Below are 21,498 nucleotides of genomic sequence, written 5' to 3' on the forward strand. Positions count from 1 at the left end.
CTACATGAAAACATTTATTTACATGCCCTCTACAAAACGTATTTAGAAAACACAGTAACTATTAGGTACACGACCTTGCTCCTATCTTCCCCATAGTGCTTCTTCTCTATAGAAAATCCAATATGAAATTATAAAGAGTACTGTACTCAGAATAAGAACTTCATCTGTCATAAATGTACACATAAATATCAGTGAATTGTCATACTCAAGACTCAAGATTCAGGAACTTCTTCATCAGGGCAGCAGTAATATTCCACAAAACATATTTGTCCATCTTCATTTCTAATCATATACTGTAATGAAAGGAAGCCTCTGTTATCTGTCCGAATAGATACCTTACAAGATAGGACTAATGCCTTTGTAGAGGGTTTCAGTAAAGAAATCTTGTATCTGTAGAAAACAAAATAAAAAGCTGTTATATCAACACAGTGAACACTGCTCAGAACTCCCAAGGACAAAAAGTAGCAAAACTAAGAATAAAATCAAGTACTTATCCAATTTGCTAATATTTTCTCTTGATGTTTTTAAAATTCATCCACTGTTAGAACCCTACATCCCCTAGTAAGTCCAGCACTCTACTGTTTATTTTTATAAAATGCTGTGCATTTTAATTAACAGATTGAAAGTGTTTTTATTTAACAGAAATCTGGTATTTAACCTCCTCTTTATCACCAATGGGAACCTCTATATTAAGAACTGACCTGTTGACTTGGGTCTGATTACAATGAAATGCTTCCATCAAATCAGAATCTTTGGGATAGTCAAGGTGGGAACTTCCTGCATTTCCAAAAGTAGATAACCTATAGAAAATGATTACCTCATTTATTCATTGGTCCAAAAATAAACCACATTAGGATCCAAATAAAGAAAACACTTCCTAAGAAATTCATACTAGTGGAGGAAACAGACATGTACACAAATGCTTACAACACATGATAACAAGTACCATAATAAAGCTCCCACTAGAGTTCCGGGAGTTCAGGGCAACTAATCAACGGCTTTGAAGAAAATCAATTGTAAAAGGAAAAGGGTAGCGGACACTTTAATTTCATTACCCTAATCCTACTCTGAAAATGACTCTTCCTCATCCTTAAGTCAGAAATATATAATGGGAGAGAGAATTGAGGACTGATGGAAGACCTTGATCTAAGTCAACTGCAACCCTTAGGTCTGTTTCCAATCCTACACCGAGGAATTACAGCTTTTCTGTATCTTAGACTGCTCTCAAGGCTATTTCACGGTTTTCCTCACTTGGTAACACCAAAAGTTATTTGTAGACAATTTGTAAGTGTTAATATGCTGATTTAATCTGCAAGAACTTCTGAAGCATTTGCTGCAGGGTTAGCACATTGCTAACTATTATATGAGCATGGTGATAAGATCCAGGTTGGTTTTCTCTAAGCTCCATTTCTGCCCCCCATCTTCCAGGTGTTGGTTTTCCTGGGGTCCATCTTTTCTTTCTTCTAATATAATCTCTCTCTCTGACCCGTCTCATCCATGCCCAGCCATGATGATGGTTCCCAAATCTAAATTTCCAGTCTAAATGGATCTCCTGAGCACCATAACTATGCATCCAGCTACTCCCTAGTGTCACAGGTACTTAAAATTTAACATATCCAGGAAAAAATTTCAACTCCTACCTCCCCTACCATCAAATTGAACATATCCAGGAAAAAATTTCAACTCCTACCTCCCTACCACCAAATTGTTTCCCATCCTGGAGATGAAAGATATCATGGTCCATCTAGTTACCCAGGCTGAGAGAGATCACTGAGGAGATCCTCTGAAATATTGTTTAAGTACCTGAAATTTTTCACTTCATTCCACTGCTAAAGTAGGGTTTCCAATTTCCATTTTGGTTAACACTTTTATCGGACCCTGAGCCAAATTCTTAACTCCCCAAAGTCATGAGAAGGGCCTGTGATTCTTTTTCTTTTTTTGAGACAGAGTGTCACTCTGTCACCCAGGCTGGAGTGCAGTGGTGAAATCTCAGCTCACTGCAACATCTGCCTCCTGGGTTCAAGTGACTCTCCCACCTCAGCCTCCCGAGTAGCTGGGATTATAGGCACGCGCCACCACGCCCAACTAATTTTTCTACTTTTAGTAGAGACAGGGTTTCACCATGTTGGCCAGGCTGGTCTTGAACTCCTGACCTCAAATGATCCGCCCACTTCAGCCTCCCAAAGTGCTGGGATTACAGGTGTGAGCCACTGCACTTTTACAGCCAGGCCTGTAATTCTTCTAAAGTAGTTACAAAAAGAATACCTTATTCCTTTTATTCCATATGTCTTTAGTGCCTTTATTTAACATTCTGAAATATTTCAAAAAGAGAGTATTTAGATCCTGAAATATTCTGAAAAGAGAGTATTTAGATCCTCTCTCTACATTGCTAGAATCTCTACACTGAGTCTAACCCTGAGCAGACACTTGTGTTAAAGTATCAGGAGCAGCTTTTTTGACATGGTATTCCTGCTGAAAACTGCCCTATCTTGGGAAGCCAGCTTTGAGCAATCATCTCTAAATCCTTATATAAGCGTTTCCCAGGTATCTGTGTGCTATATTGGTACTTAATGGTTTGCTGTTTCACGTATGTTGGTTTCACCTTGGTTTTAAGATGTTCTTCCCATAATGCTTAATAAGATGAATAAGCACATGGTAGGTGATCAACAGATACTTGGTGACTGAATGAACCATGTGTAGAAAACATTTTCTTCTGCAACCTGAACTTGAAAAAGATACCATAATACAAACACCCTTTCAAACACTTAAACCCAATTTTCCTCATGATGTAACCTGATCTATGACAGTAAGTAGTAGTACAATGAAAATACCACTCATTTATAAATTAGGGGACTGGGTTTCTCATCTAGATGCCACCACCACCTAAATATGACATAGTGAGTGAATCTTCCTGGGTCTTAAGTTTCTTGAACCATAAAATTATGAGGTAACAGTACAAGCTGTCTAAAGTTGTGAAAACTCTAAAAATGTGGATAATAAAAATTTTGCACCCTAAGCAAATGTCTAAGTGGGAAGATGGGAGTACAGACCACATTAACTATAACTGCACTGCTCTCAAGTACCTGAAATAAGGCTTGTCAGGAGACATGGTAATTTGTAGGACTTCACTCGTCATATCCAATTCAGAAAATGCTTCACGGAGCCCCTCTGACTGCAGAATAATTTTATTAATAACATTGGTGCTGCAGAAATCAAAATCCAAGGTCTCCTCAGGTTCCTGCGTATTGATTTTGCAGACTGTTACCACTCCTCCTTCTTCCAGAAACAGCATCAAAGGGTAACCATAACCTTGGTAACACATCCGAAGTGCAGTTAAAGTCCCTGCAATGGAAAGAAGTCATACTTGGCGTTAGCTTTATAGCTCTGGGTTCAGCTTCTCCTCGAAATGATACATCAAATTTCTCAAGAATAATTTATTCCGTCCAATTTCTCACATACATGTATTTCCTCATAAAAAGGGATTACATCTTCCCTGATGACAGTTGTGTGTAGACAATTCCAAAAATACAAGAAAACTGGGAACCAGAATAAAACGTAACATAATTCTTTGGAATCATTTTCAGGTTGTCATAAACACCTCAGAAGTAGCTTGTTGATTTTACATCCATAAAATTTCAGAATAGAGAATCTATATGGATCAACACAGCAAGTAACTAAATTGCTGCAGAACAGGGTATGCTATTCCTTGAAGGTTCAATGTGTGTAACAGTGGATTGCTATCATCTGTACTGTAACGTCAGTGTACTCACTATGACAAGGATCCTTCTAACTTTTCCAACTGGGAGATATTTATATTTCCTCACATTTTAAAATCAAACTGAGAGAAAAAGAGGGTTGTTAATGGTGGTGTACATTTTAACACTGCAAGCCACTAGCGGCAAGGAGGACTATGACAGGATATTCAAAGTCCTTCTCCTTGCTGGACTGAGAGCCACAGTGAGGAATGGAACATGACAGATGCTTTTACGAAAAACCAGCTGGAGAACACTGTCATTAGAAAATGTGTAATTCAACAGTGGAACTGTCTGTGGAAAGTTAAAATACACTTTTCTGGAGAACTATATTGAATTTTTCCTAGCTAATCTCCAGGTTGCTTTCCTATGAAATAAAATTCTGGGGATTCCTTACAGTTTTATACCTACAGCAATTGAATTTCACCATTCTTAAAAATAATTCCCTTAACAAATAAAAAGATATACATTTTAAAGAAAATCATTTGGCAGCCGGGCACGGTGGCTCGTGCCTGTAATCCCAGCACTTCAGGAGTCTGAGGCGGGCAGATCACCTGAGGTCTGGAGTTTGAGACCAGCCTGGCTAACATGGTGAAATCTCATCTCTACTAAAAATACAAAAAAGTAGCCGGGCATGGTGGCACGTGCCTGTAATCCCAGCTACTTGGGAGGCTGAGGCAGAAGCGCTTGAACCTGGGAGGCAGAGGTTGCAGTGAGCCGAGATTCTGCCATTGTACTCCAGCTTGGGCAACAAGAGAGAAACTCCGTCTCAAAAACACCAAAAAATCATTTATCAAAATAGACATAACTTATAAAATATGGCTTAAAAGAAACAAATTTTGAACACAGTAAACTAGGAGTCAGGAGAACTGGCTTTCGTTTTTCTCTGCCACTAACTAGCTGAGTAATTCTGGACAAGTTAGGGAAGAGAAGCAATTAAAACATTTCACAATGTTAAAGATATTAAAGACATGTCCAAAGTATTCTTTTGGCCAGTTCAAATTTAAAATCCCTCAAAGCCCTGTAAATTAAAAAAAGATGAATGTAAATACTTTTACAAATATGAAAGAACTATAAACATACTTGCAATTAACATTGTGAAATGTTAGAACCCATGACTGTGGCCACCGAAAAATGAATTGGCATTAGCTTTCTGAACAAATGTTTATATTCCAAATAACTTCCTGTATTTTTCTGACCACTGTATATAACACTTTTATGTCTTTATACTGATAATAGTTTACCTGGCATAGGACTTGATCCAAAAATAGACAAACAGTCTAAAAGGACAGTTAAATTAATTCGAAAAGTAACAGACTCTTCCTGAACTTTAAATTCCTGAAATATTCCAGCCTACGGAAAAAGTAAAAATGAAAATTGTTATGTAAAAGAATGAAAATATACAAGGTCCTAGATTTCACTTTATATGTTTAAAAAATACAATACTGTGCTAATCCCATGAGAATAATTTCTGATTAGCAATCAAAACATCTTAGAGACATCCTTTGAAGCATCCTTATATCCATTCCTGGATCTAAAAACTATCCCTCTGGGACTCTCCCTTATCTCGTTTTTGTGCGTATCACTACTGCTAAGGTCACTTGGAAAACAGACGGATGACTTGATAATGCATGAGCAATATTAGTTACAACTTTTATTATTATTTTTTATTGATTCGGGGGTCTCACTACGGTTACTCAGGCTGGTCTTTAATGCCTGAGTTCAAGCGATCTTCGTGCCTCAGCCTCAGTCTCCTGAGCAGCTGGAAATACAGGTGTGAGCCACTATACCATGTTGCCGCACGAGGACGAGAACCATGTCTTATTTACCTCTCTATCCCTGAGGTCATGCTGTGCACTTACGTGTTAAAAAAAATGCTTAGTTGAATTTGCAATCCTATCTGAACCACACAAATATTACTTTGGAAGAACAAAAATTCTATTACAACCAGTAAAGGGAAAAAAATACTCTTTAGTAACAGCAAGGTGGTAGTATCGCAGTGGTAAAAAGAGCAGATATTCTGGAAACAAATGTTCAGGGTTCTTATCCCAATTCAGCCACTTACCAGCTGTGGGACTGTTGGCAAATCACTTAAAATTGTGCCTCGTTTCCACATATATAAAACGGGAATAACAATAGAACCTGCCTTATAGGACTATTGTTAAAATTAAATAAGTTAAACACTAAGAAGACTGTAGCCTAGCCGATAGTCTAGTTTAATAAACTTTAGTCATTACTAACCATTATCTCTGTAAAACAAGATGGGAAAAGAATTTGTTACCGGGAGAGAAAAAAAAAATTCAAGTAATGACGTTTGTTCTCTAACGTAAGACTATTAAGTTATTTATCTATTATTTATTATGACTATTGACTATTAAGTTATTATGAGTATTAAGTTATTTATTATGTCTACTAAAACCTTCGGATTTCATTAAATTGCATTTAGAATATCTATGGCACAGGCTTAAAGGCGCCTACTTCCATACCTGAATAAAAGCATTTGCTTGCACACACTTTGCATTTTCCACTGTTACTTTGATACCATTTTTAGTTGCGAAACACGTGGCATGCTCTCGGAAATGAATAGCTTTCAAAATAGTGGAGAGATTCCTAACGTTGTCAAGGCTGGCCACAAGGCTGTACTGATCATCCTCATCTTGGATCTGCTGGGTCAGAAGGGGCATAGTCCACTGCGCATTCGGCCCGGAGGGAAATGCTCCTGGGGCCAACACCTGCTCGGCGAATCGCGAAACACCTGAAGGGACTGGACAATAAAACTCACATCAGTGCAGGCGAGGTCCGGCGAGCTCCACCTGCGCTGAGAGGTGGACGGGGGCTGGGCGGCTGAACTCAGCTGACCAGGCCGAACCCCACCTATGTCACTTAATTGTCTTTGTAATTTTGCGGGAAAATTAAGTTACTATTTCCTCGTCTCTGTAAGAGGACAATAACGTGAAAAGTTGTGAAGAATGAAGACACGCAACTGACACGGTATCTCCGCTTGGGGCCAGCTTCTCCCGGCCAAACAAACAGGAGCTATGAATCCGACCGCGGCACCAGCCTCGCTTCCAAGAGAACAGGCGATGGGGGGAGCGCCCAGAGTGTCCAGAAGATCCCCCAAGAGTCCCACACAAGCCCATTCACCAGCCCGCCCGCGGGACAGCATCGCTTATTAGTCTCGGGGTCCCCGAGTGCGGACACCCTACCTTTGCGGTGGGGTCTGGACGCCCGAGAGACCTTCCCAGGAAAGTCCCTGAGGAGGAGCTAGACAGCTCTGAGAAATCGCGTAGGAAGTGGAGCCGGTCCCGCCACTCTTCAGACCTGCCCTCCACTTCCGCCACCGTCACCACAGAGCTGAAGGAGGCCTAGAGAGCCGCGCGTGCAGCGCCACTGAGACCGGAAGGAGACACCGCAGACCTGGAGGACAACCGCGTAGCTGAGCGCTTAGAGCCACCGAACCATAGAGATCGGAAAGAGGAGCGAGAGGCAACGCCGGAAAACAGGCCAAGAGCGCAGGCAGTAAGGCAAGATGGCGGCAACCAAGAGGAAACGGCGTGGAGGCTTGGCAGTGCAGGCGAAGAAGCCAAAAAGAAACGAAAAAGATGCCGCGCCGCCAACTAAGCGGCACACCACCGCAGAGGAGGTGGAGGAAGAAGAGAGGGACCGGATCCCAGGCCCCGTTTGCAAGGTAGAAGGGGATGCCCCCGGGCTACACCGGCGGCGGCGGCTCTGTGCCCCTTTTCTTGGGTTACTTACTTGACTACAGCTCTGCTAATTTCAGAGTAGCCAGAGTGTTAACGGTAGGTCGATTTTAGCAATCCTCCCAGCCAGACTGGGCACCGAGTTTTCAGCTAATCCTTGTGCACGTGTCCGCCCTCCTGGAGGCGGCGGGTTTTAAAATCTTTACCCGGCCCACGGGAAAGCGACTTACAGGGTGCTCAGATCTAGCGTTTTGTCTTCGTAGTTGTTGAGTTGTTTTGTTTTGTTTTGTTTTTTAAATATTTTTGAAAAGTAGGGCTTTTCCTTGGCTATTTCTCGCTGTTGAGTATTTCTTCCAGTGATTAGTATGCCCATATACTGCCATAGTCAGCCACTCTCAGTCAGGGATCCTACAGTTTGTTAGGTGAGCCTTTAAAAAGTTGTTGCCCTTAGGACTGTGACTCTGATTTGTTAACCAGTTTTCAACTCAAGGGATAATGAAAAATAGGCTAGGTACTATGAGCTTTACTTGTATTCAACAGACATTGAATGTGCCATGCATTTTACCAAGTTAGGCATCCTTTGGGTTTGAGATTGCAAAGGTGACTAGCATGTGACCCCTTCCTCCTGAAATGTTGGAGTTTAGGAGGAAACTTAAGAATTCAAATAAGTTGATGGTTTTTATTCAAAAGAAGTGCACGTTAGTTGGAATTAGCTAGATTTCCTTCAACTGAGAACTCATCTTAAGCTAGACAGAATACTGTGAAGGCAAGGATTATCTTTGACATTAATTTCTGCGTCCTCCGCACTTAGCAGAGTAGTCTAGCACGCAGTAGGTGTTAAGTCAATGACCCCGTGTGGTGTGATGGCAAGCTCTAGGAAAGGAGTGTGAGCTCTGAGGAATAAAAGATAAGTGTAAATTCTAGCCCCGCTCTTTTCTGCGCTCTTTTCTGACCTGCAGATTGGGGCCGGGGAGGGGGGAGAGAATATTTACTTTTTATGAAAAATAAGCTGGGCTTGTACACTTCCAATAAATGTTAGTGTTCTCACTCTTCCTTAAGGAGCTAGATAGTATCCATAATCTGAGCCATACTTTGATACATTCTATGGAAATGCAAGAGATGGAGATTACGTTTACCCTAGTATAATAAGATAAAGAATCATGAAGGATTTAGTCTTTAAGCTGCATATCAGAAGAAGTGTAGAATTTTGACATTTAAAAGACTTTGAAGTAGGGAAATGCTGAAAAATGTAAAAAATAGAGCCAGATTGGATTGCATTAGGCTTCATTTGGGGCAATAATGATGTAAAAATGAAAATGTATTTTACAATTCAGTGTCGAAGCTATGTCATTTGAACTTTGTTTAGAAAACTCTGGGAAGTAAGGATGTGACTGAAGTATTACTTTAAAAATGGCCGGGCGCGGTGGCTCACGCCTGTAATCCCAGCATTTTGGGAGGCCAAGGAGGGTGGATCACTAGGTCAGGAGTTCAAGACCAGCCTGGCCAAGATGGTGAAACCCTGTCTCTACTAAAACTACAAAAAAAAAATCAGCCAGGTGCAGTGGTGGGCACCCATAACCCCAGCTACTCAGGAGGCTGAGGCAGGAGAGTCGTTTGAACCCGGGAGGTGGAGATTGCGCCACTGCCCTCCAGCCTGGGTGACAGAGTGAGACTCCATCTCAAAAAAAAAAAAAAGAGTAAACTTGAAAGAGCTAGTCAACCATATCCGTTGGAGGTGTTCTTCATGTCTGAGAAAGTTAGCCATTTAGGAGTTTTGCAGTTAATATAAGACTCTAAGTGCAGTGTGAATAAGAAAGGATTAAGAATTGGGAGAAATTATTATGAGACCTCTGCATGGAGAGCACAGAAATAAAAGAGGGCTAAGAAAGAACTTTCAGGGTTGGGAGGAGGAATTGGAGAGATTGAAGATGAAAAACAAGAAACCAAGGAGGGCATTTCTGGGTGGCAGATGTGGTCAGTGAATGTTGGTGAGAGATGAAATTAAAGGAGTCAGGATGGTTTGACTTGCTACCTGGAAGCTCTTAAAAAACAAACAGGGCCAGGTGCAGTGGTTCTCACCTATAATCCCAGCACTTTGGGAGGCCAAGCCGCTTGAGCCCAGGTGTTGGAGACCAGCCTGGGCAACATAGGGAGACTCCTGTCTCTACAAAAGAAAAAAAATACTAACTGGGCATGGTGGCACATGTCTGTAGTATCCAGCTACTGCAGATGCTGAGGTGGGAGGATCACTTGAGCCCAGGAACTTGAAACTGCAGTGAGCTGTGAGCATGCATCACTGCACTTCAGTCTGGACAACAGTGTGAGACCCTGTCACAAAACAAGCTCAGTTCAGTATGAGATTTTAAAATCTTTTTAACATTTTCTTTTTCTTTAGGGCAAGTGGAAAAATAAGGAACGGATTCTCATCTTTTCTTCCAGAGGAATAAATTTCAGGACAAGACATTTAATGCAGGACTTGAGAATGTTGATGCCTCATTCTAAAGCAGGTGCCTTTGTATCATATACTTTAGAAATTTCTGTCTATAAACTTAGCTATTTTTATGTTTTCACTTATTTTATATATTCTTCATTTGTTCAGTGTTTTCACGAAAAAAACACAATACCTTTTATCTTTTCAAGTGCCACAATTTTTCTAGTTAACATTTTGTAAGAAATTCTTTAGACTTCATTAGGTAGTTTCTTTACTTTTTAAAACAGATGTCCTAATATTATTGAAACATTTCTTGAAAGTCCAGGAATGCCTTCACTGGAATGTTTCTAAAGGTCCTGAGATAGGTGGGATGGTTTGTCCTAAGTGCCAAGGACTGCCATGTGTTGCTTTTTGGGCTTTTTTTTTTTTTTTTTTTTAAACTGTTTTTGTTGAAAAATGTACCTGGGATAGAATTTGAAGCACCTTTTAAGTTGGAGTCGAAAAAAGTAAAGTAAATTAGCCAGGTGTGGGACCACTTGCCTGCAGTCCCAGCTACACAGGAGTCTCAAGCAGGAGGATGGCTTGAGCCCAGGAGGTCAAGGCTGCCATGAGCCATGATTGTGCCACTACACTTCAGCCTGGGCAAGGAGCAAGACCCTGTCTCAAAAAAAAAAAAAAAAAAAACATTGTTTAGAACAGTGGAGTGGCAACGCATCATATTTTTGCTTATGTTGAGAGGTGTTTTGGGGTTTTTTTGTTTTTTTTATTTTAAAAATTTTAACTTTTTTTTTGATTCAAGGAGTATATGTGCAGATTTGTTTCACAGGCATAAAGTCAGTTTTCTTTGACATCTGTGATTAACAAGTGAAAGATATCTTCATTGAAACTGGTTTCCTTTAACATAGTCTTTGGTTTGTGAGAATTTTCCCATTTTTGAAAAGGATTCCTAAAATACCTAAATACTGAGAAACACTGCTTACACTATAATTTCTAATTCTTACAGACTCTATTTTATTTTCTTTACATTTACAAAGAGTCAAGATTTTTTAAGCGATTGTTTTCAGGTCTTGTTTTGAAAATTAATAATAAAATCTCCTTTAAACTGAAGAGTGTAAAAACACTTATTTTTTAGATAGCATATGTGGTTTGATTGAAATAACTTTGAAATCACCTTTAATTTACTTGCTTTGTCTTTTTTTTCTTTTTCTAGATACTAAAATGGATCGTAAGGATAAGCTATTTGTGATTAACGAGGTAATTTTAGAAAGTAATTGCAATAAAATATTTTAAAAACATTAACAGTGGCTCATTTCAAAAATAAGTCATTCAGTGACTTTAAAAATTGTTTTGTAAAAACTATTCAGACACGTTTTATTAACTCTTCAATAACTGCTCTTCCAGATTTTTCTCCTACAGTTTAGTGCTTCAGTCATGTCTGTTTGTTTTGTCTGAACAAGCATATTGAAATCTCAGGAGAAGGATTATGTCTCATTTTTTAACCCCGTAGTGTCTAGTATTATGCTAAATCCATAGTAGGTACTCAAAAAATGATCAGTCAGCATATATAAAGTAAAATAAGAAGTCCATTAAACATATCTATATATGTAGAAACCCCACATGATAAAAAGTGTTTTGCCAGTATTAAAAGTGATTTGTGTGGAACTGCTCTTAAGGTATTACAAACTAGGAATAGGTTACATTTTCAAAGTATACTACACTTATGTATATTTTTTTAACCTCTGGAAGCACAGAACATGAATTTACATTTTAAAGCAAAATTTTCAAAACTTAGAAGAATTAGGATCATTTTTTTCCTATTAGCCTTCTTGAGAGCACAAATTTTTGAACCTCTGTGTTCAAAAATCACATCATTCTATGTGTTGCAGAAACTGTGTTTAACAGAGCAATGTCCCTGTCATTATGGAACTTACATTCTAATGGAGACAGGCCATAAACAAGGTTTATAATTTCAAGTAAAGATAGGAGAAATGAAGCAGGTTATAGGTTTTCAGCAGCTGAGACTAGACCGGAAAAACCTGTTCAAAGGGATGATGTTTAATTTAATATTTGAGCAGAGATTTAATGAAGGAGAAATATGGTAAAAGACCATCTAGGAAGAGAAAATGGCAACTACAAAGGCCCAGAAGTGGCACAAGCTTCCCATTTTTGTGTTTATTCTAAGACCAATAAGAAACAAAAGCATTGGACCTAAGGTTTTTTTTTTTTAAGTTGTCAGGGTTTGTTTATTTGTTTAACTGGTTTTGGAGACAAAGTCTCACTCTTACCCAGGCTGGAGTGAAGTGGCATGATCTCAACTCACTGCAGCCTCTGCTTCCTGGGTTTAAGCTGTTCTCCTGCGTCAGCCTCCCAAGTAGCTGGGACTACAGGCACACGCCACTATGCCCAGCTAATTTTTTTGTATTTTTAGTAGTGATGGGGCTTTGCCGGGTTGCTCAGGCAATTCACCCACCTCGGCCTCCCAAAGTGCTGGGGTTACAGGCATGAACCTCATCCACCCATAAGTTGTTAGGTTTAAAGTCTTAAATAGTTTGGAGTTTATGAGTACTATATTAATTAGGGTTTATGAATACTACAGTAATATAAGACTTCACTCCTGTAATGTTTTTATATCTTCTCAAGTGTGACTTTTGTAAGCCTTGAAGACATTGAAGTTTAATTTGAAATAGGTTTTATATACTTAGGCTTTTTACCCAATCCCTTAATGACTTTATAGAACCAAATCACCAGAAATGATAGTATAAATGAAGAACAACTTAAGTTTTGTAATCTTAATATCAAAAAGCTAAAAAGTTAAAAACCAAAATAATCATTAAAAAGGATGTTTTTAGTTCTGTAAGGACTGGATTTTCGTAAGATTGGCTAAGAAGATTGATTATGAAGGATCAACATAAGATTAGTTGTGGTATTCCTTATCTATTTTTAGTCTTTGTAGTTTGTACATGGGACTGTGGGCAGAAGAGGTTCCTGGCCAGGCGTTGTGGCTCACGCCTGTAATCCCAGCACTTTGGGAGGCCAAGGCAGGCAGATCACCCGAGGTCAGGAGTTCAAGACCAGCCTGACCAACATGGAGAAACCCCATCTCTACTAACAATACAAAATTAGCAGGGCGTGATGGCGCATGCCTGTAATCCAAGCTACTCTGGAGGCTGAAGCAGGAGAATCATTTGAACCTGAGAGGTGGAGGTTGCGGTAAGCCAAGATCGTGCCATTGCACTCCAGCCTGGGCAACAAGAGCGAAACTCCATCTCAAAAAAAAAAAAAAAAAGGAGGGGGGAGGTTTCCAGTAATCAGAAGTGAGACCATTTTAGATGCTAGGCCCAAAAATATGATAGATAATTTCATCCAAGATATGGGCAGAGCATCTAGTTTACCTTGTGTAGAATACCTAGAAGGAACTTAAAGGTTTCTTCTGTGAATAAATGTTTTGGTCTTTGTAGCCTATTAGCCTGGTTAGGTATTTTTGAGATAATCTAAATGATATTAATCACATATAATTACTTTAGTTCTCACTTTTATCTACTTCATTTTCCTATACTTTGCTTCCTTTAGGTTTGTGAAATGAAGAACTGTAATAAATGCATCTATTTTGAAGCTAAGAAAAAACAAGATCTCTATATGTGGTAAGAGAATGTATTAAGATATTGGTTAAACTCCTTTATTTAAGTGGATTTGTTCTTTGTACCTTTTATGTTATAGACTCCTAGTCTTTCATGGTAAGAGGTTGAGAATGAATAAAACTTTTTTTGATTTCACAAAACTTGATACCTTTAAAGAAAATTAAATATATGAATATAAGCATATTATTTATGGTGAATAGGTGGTAAGCATTGACTGCATTCGCTGATCAGTTGAAAAAGCTTCCTCTATATCTTTCAGGCTTTCAAATTCACCTCATGGACCGTCTGCTAAATTCCTTGTTCAAAATAGTAAGTTGACTCAATAAAATTTTTTAGATGAGGAAATTAAAAATAATCTTTTGAAATAGTTGTGCAAAAGTTGTAACTATTTTTGTTTTCGTTGCAATTTTTCTAGTTCATACCCTTGCTGAACTAAAGATGACTGGAAACTGTTTGAAAGGTTCTCGGCCCCTTTTGTCTTTTGACCCTGTAAGTTTCTCATTCAGTGTATGAGGTCTAATTTTCTTATCTGGCGTGGTTGTTTTTAGTAGATATAGTTGTGTAATTCAATTTAGTTTCACCCTCACCTTGATTTTATGGATTATCAATTATTTCAGGCACATTTATAATGAGGTTATAGAAACAAATGAGCAAACAGTTTTAAACAAGGCAATCTACTGTTAAATAATATGCTTCCTTTATTTTTATAGGCTTTTGATGAATTACCACATTATGCTTTGTTAAAAGAACTCTTAATTCAGGTAAATATCTTTTAGCTATCCAAAATATACATGATATGTCTTGGAATAAGGAACTAACACACACTTTTTAAACTAGATCTTTAGTACACCACGGTATCATCCCAAAAGCCAACCATTCGTGGACCATGTGTTTACTTTCACCATTTTGGATAATAGGATATGGTTTCGGAACTTTCAGGTAAGCTTTACTTGATTTTTTAAATTATACCTTCTTTTTAACGGAATTAAATTTATTTATTTATTTATTTATTTATTTATTGAGACAGAGTCTCGCTCTTGTTGCCCAGGCTGGAGTGCAGTGGCACAATCTCGGCTCACTGCAACCCCCACCTCCCGGGTTCAAGCTTCTCTTGCCTCAGCTTCCTGAGTAACTGGGATTACAGGCACCCGTAATCACGCCTGGCTAATTTTTTTAGTTTTAGTAGAGATGGGGTTTTACCATGTTGACCAGGCTGGTCTCAAACTCCTAACCTCAGGTGATCCTCCCACCTTGGCCTCCCAAAGTCTGGGATTCCAGGCGTGAGCCACTGCGCCCGGCCTAATTTTTTTTTTATTAGAGATAGAGTGTCGCAGTGTTGCCTAGGTTGATCTTGAACCTCCTGGCCTCAAATGATCATCCCTCCTCAGCATCTTGAGTAGGTGGGATTACAGGTGTGAGCCACTGTACATGACCAATTTTTAATTAAACTTTTAGATAAGGATATACGGGGTCTGCATACACAAAAAATGCAAACAATCCTTTTGTTTTAAATAGCTTCCTTTTCCCTAAAGAGATTGCTGCAAGTAACTATGTAGTGTCTTATACTTTAAGTGATCTCTACCTACTTCTATTCATGACTGTTAGTTGATACAGAGTATGGATTTCCTAATAAGCCATTATATATTTCACTTTATAGAAAAGGAATAGCTTGAAAATCCATGAGATACTTGGGTTCCTAATTTGTGGAAAGTGCTGTAAAGGATACAGTAAAATATAAGTTTCTCTCTAAAAGCTTTAAAACCACCTCAAGAGTTAAGACCTAGCAAAATGTAATTGCTATAGAAGGCATTCAGTGGCAACTGTTAGATGATGAGTCATACAGTGACTCATTCAGGAGAAAAGAAGAGGTGATTCTAGAAATCTTGAAGCAGGAGTTTGGCAGGATAAGTGCAGAAAGATGAAGAGGTGGAAGAGAACAAGAACAAAATTTTAGACAGCACATGACATAAACTGAGCTCTTTTCTGCATATTTTATATTGGATACCTGGCATGTGAGTTGAACACATCCTCCTAACCTCTGAGGGCAGACATGCCTGAACTAATAGATAACATAAGTATTTGTTGTTCAGAAGTCACCTTTTAATTCCATAATCAGTAGCTATGAAATAAATTTGGCTACATATCCTTTTAATCTATCTTGAATTAGATTTATAAACAATTTAGGGATTGGTTTACATTTCAACAGTTCCCCCATAATATGCTTTAATACATTTTGTTAATAGTGGTTACTATTTTAAAATCCTATTTAACCACAGTTTTTCAAGGATATATGCATTGTGAGAAGCAAGATGTAAACCAAAATCGAATTACTCAATTTGAAAAGTACACACTGAAAAAACATTTTTCCATGATGACTTCCTATAAGTACTAATAGATTTCAGAAAATACTGATGATTTGGCATTTACCAAGTTTCACCCCCACCTTGATTTTATGGATTATCAATTATTTCAGGCACATTTATAATGAGGTTATAGTCAGTATACCTTTTTGGAATAATGTAACCAATCCAAAACGAAATGTTTCCTTTTTATTAAAGATCATAGAAGAAGATGCTGCTCTTGTAGAAATAGGACCTCGTTTTGTCTTAAATCTCATAAAGATTTTCCAGGGAAGTTTTGGAGGACCAACTTTATATGAAAATCCTCACTACCAGTCACCAAACATGGTAAGCTGTTGTTTTGTTCAGTAGTCTCCAATGTACCGGAACCCTTTGGCCAAAATGATTCTGTGAAGTAATTGCTGTTTTATTACCTGTGAAACTGAATTTGGTTTTTGCTGCATAGAGACTTGGAAATTACTCCTTTTTTTCATGACACTGGCTGAAGGGATATAAGGTTCATAACTGAAAGTTTTTGCCTTATATAAAATGTTTATTTTTATTTCAAAAGCGTCTAACCTTTTTTTTTTTTTTTAAATTTCAGCATCGGCGTGTCATAAGATCCATCACAGCTGCAAAATACAGAGAGAAACAGCAAGTGAAAGATGTGCAAAAACTGAGAAAGAAAGAGCCGAAGACTCTTCTTCCACATGATCCCACTGCAGATGTTTTTGTAACGCCAGCTGAGGAGAAACCAATAGAAATACAGTGGGTAAAACCAGAGCCAAAAGTTGATTTGAAAGCAAGAAAGAAACGGATTTACAAAAGGCAAAGAAAAATGAAACAGAGGATGGACAGTGGGAAAAAAAAATAAGTCAATGGAAACCTGATTTGTTTTTCAGTTACTTTATATTTATTTTGTATTCAATGTGTAAATACTTTTATTATCTGATACTATCTTATGTCTAATTAGTGTAGCATTTAGAAGAAAGAAAAATTAAGATCTTAAAATCAGTGATTATCTTTTTCTAAATAAAATATCACCAGAATTCATAAGTTAATTTCTGATTTCTTTTTGAAGTTTATATTGCTAAAAATATAGCACACTTAATGTAGCCTGTTCTCTTGGGTTGGAATTTTTGGTTTAGCAAAGCTGAAATTCAGACATTTATTAGGTCCTATTATTTGTAAAAGCATTCAACACTTCAAGAGCATCGATTGTGGATGGTAAAGTAGGAGTAGACTGGTAGAAAGGAAAGCATCTCACTGAAGTTTACTCTGAGTCACCAGCTAATGAAGCCATTGAAGAACCAACCTCTGATCTGTCACTTCAGAAAAGGACATTAAAATGTTTAGATTTTGAGAATCAAATGCGTTAATGGCTGTGTCGAAAGCACTTTGTGAATTTTTTATTTTATTATATTTTATTTCTGAGGTGGAGTTTTGCTTTTGTTGCCCAGACTAGAGTGCAATGGCGCGATCTCTGCTCACCGTGACCTCCACCTGGGTGGTTCAAGCGATTCTCCTGCCTCAGCCTCGCAAGTAGCTGGGATTACAGGCATGTGCCACCACGCCTGGCTAATTTGTTATTTTTAGTAGAGTTGGGGTTTCTCCATGTTGGTCAGGCTGGTCTCGAACTCCTGACCTCAGGTGATCTGCCCGCTTCAGCCCCCAAAGTGCTGGGATTACAGGCATCAGGCATGAGCCACTGAGCCCGGCCAAATTACATATTTATTTTAGAAGCAGTGTGTGTAGATTACTTATTTAGAAAACTAATAGTAAAAGAAGAAAAAAATAGGACAGTTGTTAGAGGGGATACCAGAACATTTGAATTTTTTCTCACATGAAAGAGAAACTGCTTATTGTGTAAGGGGGCACTGGGCTTAATATGGGTAAATTAGTAACAGGGAAAGAAAAGATTCTGAGTACCAGTGACCATGGAGGTAGGTGGCTGCTGACATAGACAGATGGAAATACAATATATAACACATATATCTAATGAAATTACACATGCTGTTTCATCACCTGCTTTTTTGACTGCACACTTTTTCTATGTGTGTGTTCTACGTGTTGACTTGCTAACTGCATAGTATTCTGTGTACCATAGCTATGTAATCAGTATTTACAGTTTTTCCTCTTTTTTTTTCTTGCTGGTATCAATGCTTGTAGTGAATCTATATATGTTACATATGTCTTTTTACACAACACTTTTGGTTTCCTAGAAGTGCAACTTAGGTTAAAGATTATGAACTCTAAGCTTTTTGCTTGCTCCCTCCACCACCATAACCTCACTAGAGGTTAGAGGGTTCATTTCCTTGTCCCCTTACCAGTTTCACTATGCATGAAAGAATCTGTCAATTTAATAGGTTAAAAAAAAAAAACAACACTTTTTTTTTTTATTAGTTACAGGTTTATCCTTTTTGACTGGACTAATGTTTTTCTGTAGTAGGACTGTCTTTTATTGATTTTGTAAGCACTTTTATATAGTAAGTTTATTGTAGATATCTTTCCTAGTTCACTTATATTTTAATTTTATGTCTGTATTATTTTAAGTCTTTAGGCAGAATGATCAATATTCATGGTTTTTTTCCCTTAAATTTTTTGTTAAGGAACGGCCTTCCTGAGTGTTTAATTGGCTACTTATCTTGAAATAGTAGAAATTAGGAAACTTGAAATCTTAAAGTCATCTAAATTATGCAGGTAATTCAGGTCAGAGGTTCACTTGAAATACTTGTATGTGACTAGGGCCAAGTCTGGTTAAATGGAAAAAAAAATAAAGTAGCCATTATTTTATTTAGGCAGTTGAATATAGTCTTGGATAAAAATAAGACAGCCGTATTCAGAATTTGTTTTTAAACATCCACATCTCAGGAACAAGTTAATTATAGGTTATAAAGTACATCAACAAGTTGGAAGTGTGAGTAGAGATACAAACTTGTACTTTTGATGTGTGCATTGTGCAGTTTTGGTGTAATTTCCGATTTCACAATTTTCAGTTAACAGTTTCCATATAGAGGTATCCTTACATCTCCAATTCCCTTTCACAATTATATGGATATCTTATTTGAGAATTCTTCTGGAATGGAACATCTCTAAGTCTGTGGTCATTTAAAGGGTACCTATTTAATAAAAGATGTTCCTTTATTAGCAGCAGAGTCTTGCTCTGTCACCCAGGGCTGTAGTGCGGTAGTGTGGTCATAGCTCACTGCAGGCTGTAACTCCTGGGCTCAACTATTCCTACCTCAGCCTCCTGAGTAGGTAGGACTACAGGCCCACACCACCATGCCTGGCTAGTTTTCTTTTTGTTTTTTTTTTTGTTTTTTTTTTTTTTTTTGGTTTTTTTTTGGTTTTTTTTTTGTAGAGGCAACCACCACGCCTGGCTAGTTCTTTTTTTTTTTTTCTGTAGAGGCAAGTTCTCACTATGTTTCCCAGGCTGGTCTTGAACTCTTGGGCTGAAGGGATCCTCCCGCCTCAAATTCCCAAAGTGCTAGGATTACAGGCAGGAGCCACCATGCCCGGTCAAGATGTTCCTTTAGACTGAAGTTTATATCCAGCATAGTTACCTTTATACAATGTTAGAGGCAAAAATCCCTCTTTCTTCAGAAGGTAAAAGAAGTGAGTGATTCCTAGAGGCTGTATCCAAAACCAAATTAAGTTGGAGGGAGAAAATACTCCAAATTAAGTTGGAGGAAAACTTTCCTTGTCCTTTTTTGTCACCCGCCCCCCGCATCCCCACTGCCCACCATCTCAATTCTGTTCTCAGGAGGGGAAAGGTTTCATATTCCCCCAAACTCAGACTTCTCAATCCTTATCCATTACCAATTTACCAACTAACTGAGACTGTGTAGAATCTTCCTCTGGAAAAAAGGAAAGTGTATGAATTCTGAGTAGTGAGTTGGTTGGTCAGTGGTTTGTGGAAGTAACCTGATGAAGCTTAGCGTTGGTTTCTTTTATTTTACCGGGGGCAGCATATTGTGGAAGAGAAGGATAACCTTCCTAAACCACTTGGGTACCCCAACCCTGTGCAATAGATATTAGCAACATAGCTAACCATACATGGTTGGTAAATACAACCCACACCTAACTGATGCATGTAAACTTTCCACATTAGAGTGAAATATATTGGCGTATTAATGCATTTTTAATAACAATTATGGTATTATTTTGATACCTTATCAAAGTGTTTGGAATAGTTGTGCAGATCTTCCATCTTGTAATACAATGTAATACAGCTAGTCAGATCAACCAAAACCTACTGGTTAAATACTATCCTTTAACTGCTTTCTTAACCTAAACCGATCTTGGAAAGGTAGGATTAGAGGCCAGAAAGTTAGGATTAAAGAGTGACGGATGGATAGATCAGCACAATTTCATCCATGGTGGTGGTAAGGCTTTTCATTATTTTTAAGTGTGTCGATGCTTCCCTTTTAAATTGTTTCAGCTTAAATAATCTTACTGTCCTTTCTTATGCATATTGGTCAAGATCAATACCAGAGATCTTAAGTGGCAGCTGAAGGGAATTAAAAATTGAGATAAAAAACCTGGTATTCTGTCCAACCGAATTCTGCTATTGTATTAGCTGAGAAGGCTTGAGTCAACCACTTGACCACTTGGAGTCTGAATCGCCTCATCTATAAAAACGGGGCTCCATTGATAAATTCCAATCAGGTATTTTCCAGAATCCTCTCCCATCCCATCTCCTGTCTCCCCCTTCAGCCCTCAGGTCGGCAGCCACTCACACTGACCGCCATTTGTGCCCCTCACAATGACACCAGCGTGGCCCTGCCTCCCTCCCGCGCGGCCCCGCCTCTCACCCCGCAGAGGCCCCACCTCTCACCCCAAGGCCCCGCCTTCCTCCTGCTCTTCCCCGCCAAGGCCTGCCTTCCTCCCACGCGGCCCGCCTCTTTCTCCGCCAAGCTCCCGCCTTTCTCCTGCGCGGCCCGCCTCTCTCTCGCCAAGACCCCGCCTTCCTCCCGCGCGGCCCCGCCTCTCACCCCGCCGAGGCCCCACCCCCTCCCTCGCGGCCTTTTCCGGAACAGAGCCCACCCCTAGCCCATGCGAAGCGGCGGCCGTCGGCACCGCCCCCTCCGCGCTCCCGCGTGCCGCATCCCGCGTCGTCTGCCGCCACCGCGCGCCTTCACTGACCCTCACCGCCGCCGCTGTCGCCGCCGCCGCGCTCGCTGGCTGGCCCAGTGCGGGCGGCGGGCTCCCGCCGGAGAAGACTGCCAGCGCCGCCGCCGCCGCCGCTTCGGCCCGGGCTCGGGCCCGGGCCCCGACCCCGTCCCGGGCCCCAGCGCCAGCCGCCCGCCCGATCGGGCGATGAAGTGTCACTATGAGGCGCTGGGGGTGCGGCGCGACGCCAGCGAGGAGGAGCTGAAGAAGGCCTATCGGAAGCTGGCCCTGAAATGGCACCCGGGTAGGTACCTGACCCGCAGCCGCCGCGGGCCCTCGGACAAGCCCGGCCCTCCCCGACTATCCCTTCCCCGGATCGGACTCGGCGGAGGCAGCAGAGAGCGACCTGGCGGCCTAGGAGCTTCTTGCCCGGCCCGGCCGGTGCCCGGCGCTGCCCCGCCCGCCTCGGTGGGCGCAGCGCTCCGCCCAGGCGCCCCTCGGCTCACACCCCATCTCCTCATACCC

General features: G+C 39.9%; 3 protein-coding genes across 10 annotated transcripts in view; 2 read left to right on the forward strand and 1 right to left on the reverse strand.

Moving 5' to 3' along the window:
• RAD1 (RAD1 checkpoint DNA exonuclease) overlaps positions 1-21,498 on the reverse strand; it is a 21,680-nt gene continuing 182 nt past the window's right edge. Inside the window, exons 1-6 of one of the 6 annotated variants that reach the window (XM_045393599.3) lie at positions 21,007-21,195; positions 6,239-6,516; positions 4,997-5,105; positions 3,084-3,342; positions 702-800; positions 1-390 (exon numbers count right to left, since the gene is read on the reverse strand). In XM_045393599.3, the coding sequence (XP_045249534.1) occupies positions 213-390; positions 702-800; positions 3,084-3,342; positions 4,997-5,105; positions 6,239-6,436 (843 nt within the window). In that variant the 5' untranslated portion in view covers positions 6,437-6,516; positions 21,007-21,195 and the 3' untranslated portion in view covers positions 1-212. Of the gene's footprint in view, positions 391-701; positions 801-3,083; positions 3,343-4,996; positions 5,106-6,238; positions 6,517-6,958; positions 7,076-21,006; positions 21,196-21,498 lie in introns of those variants that run through there. The other 5 variants (XM_073993284.1, XM_005556701.5, XM_045393602.3 and 2 more) reach the window with 5 other exon arrangements.
• BRIX1 (biogenesis of ribosomes BRX1) lies at positions 7,254-16,922 on the forward strand. Its single transcript, XM_005556698.4, has 10 exons — positions 7,254-7,440; positions 9,849-9,960; positions 11,095-11,138; positions 13,455-13,525; positions 13,782-13,831; positions 13,938-14,011; positions 14,233-14,283; positions 14,360-14,461; positions 16,081-16,209; positions 16,466-16,922. Exons 1-10 carry the CDS (start codon positions 7,282-7,284, stop codon positions 16,733-16,735), a joined length of 1,062 nt encoding a protein of 353 aa, XP_005556755.1. The 5' UTR covers positions 7,254-7,281; the 3' UTR covers positions 16,736-16,922.
• Positions 20,917-21,498, forward strand: part of DNAJC21 (DnaJ heat shock protein family (Hsp40) member C21) — a 26,007-nt gene continuing 25,425 nt past the window's right edge. For all 3 annotated transcript variants that reach the window (XM_005556702.5, XM_005556703.5, XM_073993278.1), the window contains exon 1: positions 20,917-21,277. In XM_005556702.5, the coding sequence (XP_005556759.3) occupies positions 20,917-21,277 (361 nt within the window). The remainder of the gene's footprint in view (positions 21,278-21,498) is intronic.

Source organism: Macaca fascicularis, chromosome 6 (assembly GCF_037993035.2).
Source record: "Macaca fascicularis isolate 582-1 chromosome 6, T2T-MFA8v1.1".
Classification (NCBI taxonomy): Eukaryota; Metazoa; Chordata; class Mammalia; order Primates; family Cercopithecidae; genus Macaca; species Macaca fascicularis.

What these genes read in the sequence shown, in the direction of transcription:
- BRIX1 (XM_005556698.4), top strand. Translation starts at nt 7,282, where the DNA reads ATGGCGGCAACCAAGAGGAAACGGCGTGGAGGCTTGGCAGTGCAGGCG. An exon ending in GATGCCTCATTCTAAAGCAG is followed by an intron (nt 9,961 to 11,094) that starts GTGCCTTTGTAT and finishes TTCTTTTTCTAG; the next exon opens with ATACTAAAATGGATCGTAAG. An exon ending in TAAATTCCTTGTTCAAAATA is followed by an intron (nt 13,832 to 13,937) that starts GTAAGTTGACTC and finishes CAATTTTTCTAG; the next exon opens with TTCATACCCTTGCTGAACTA.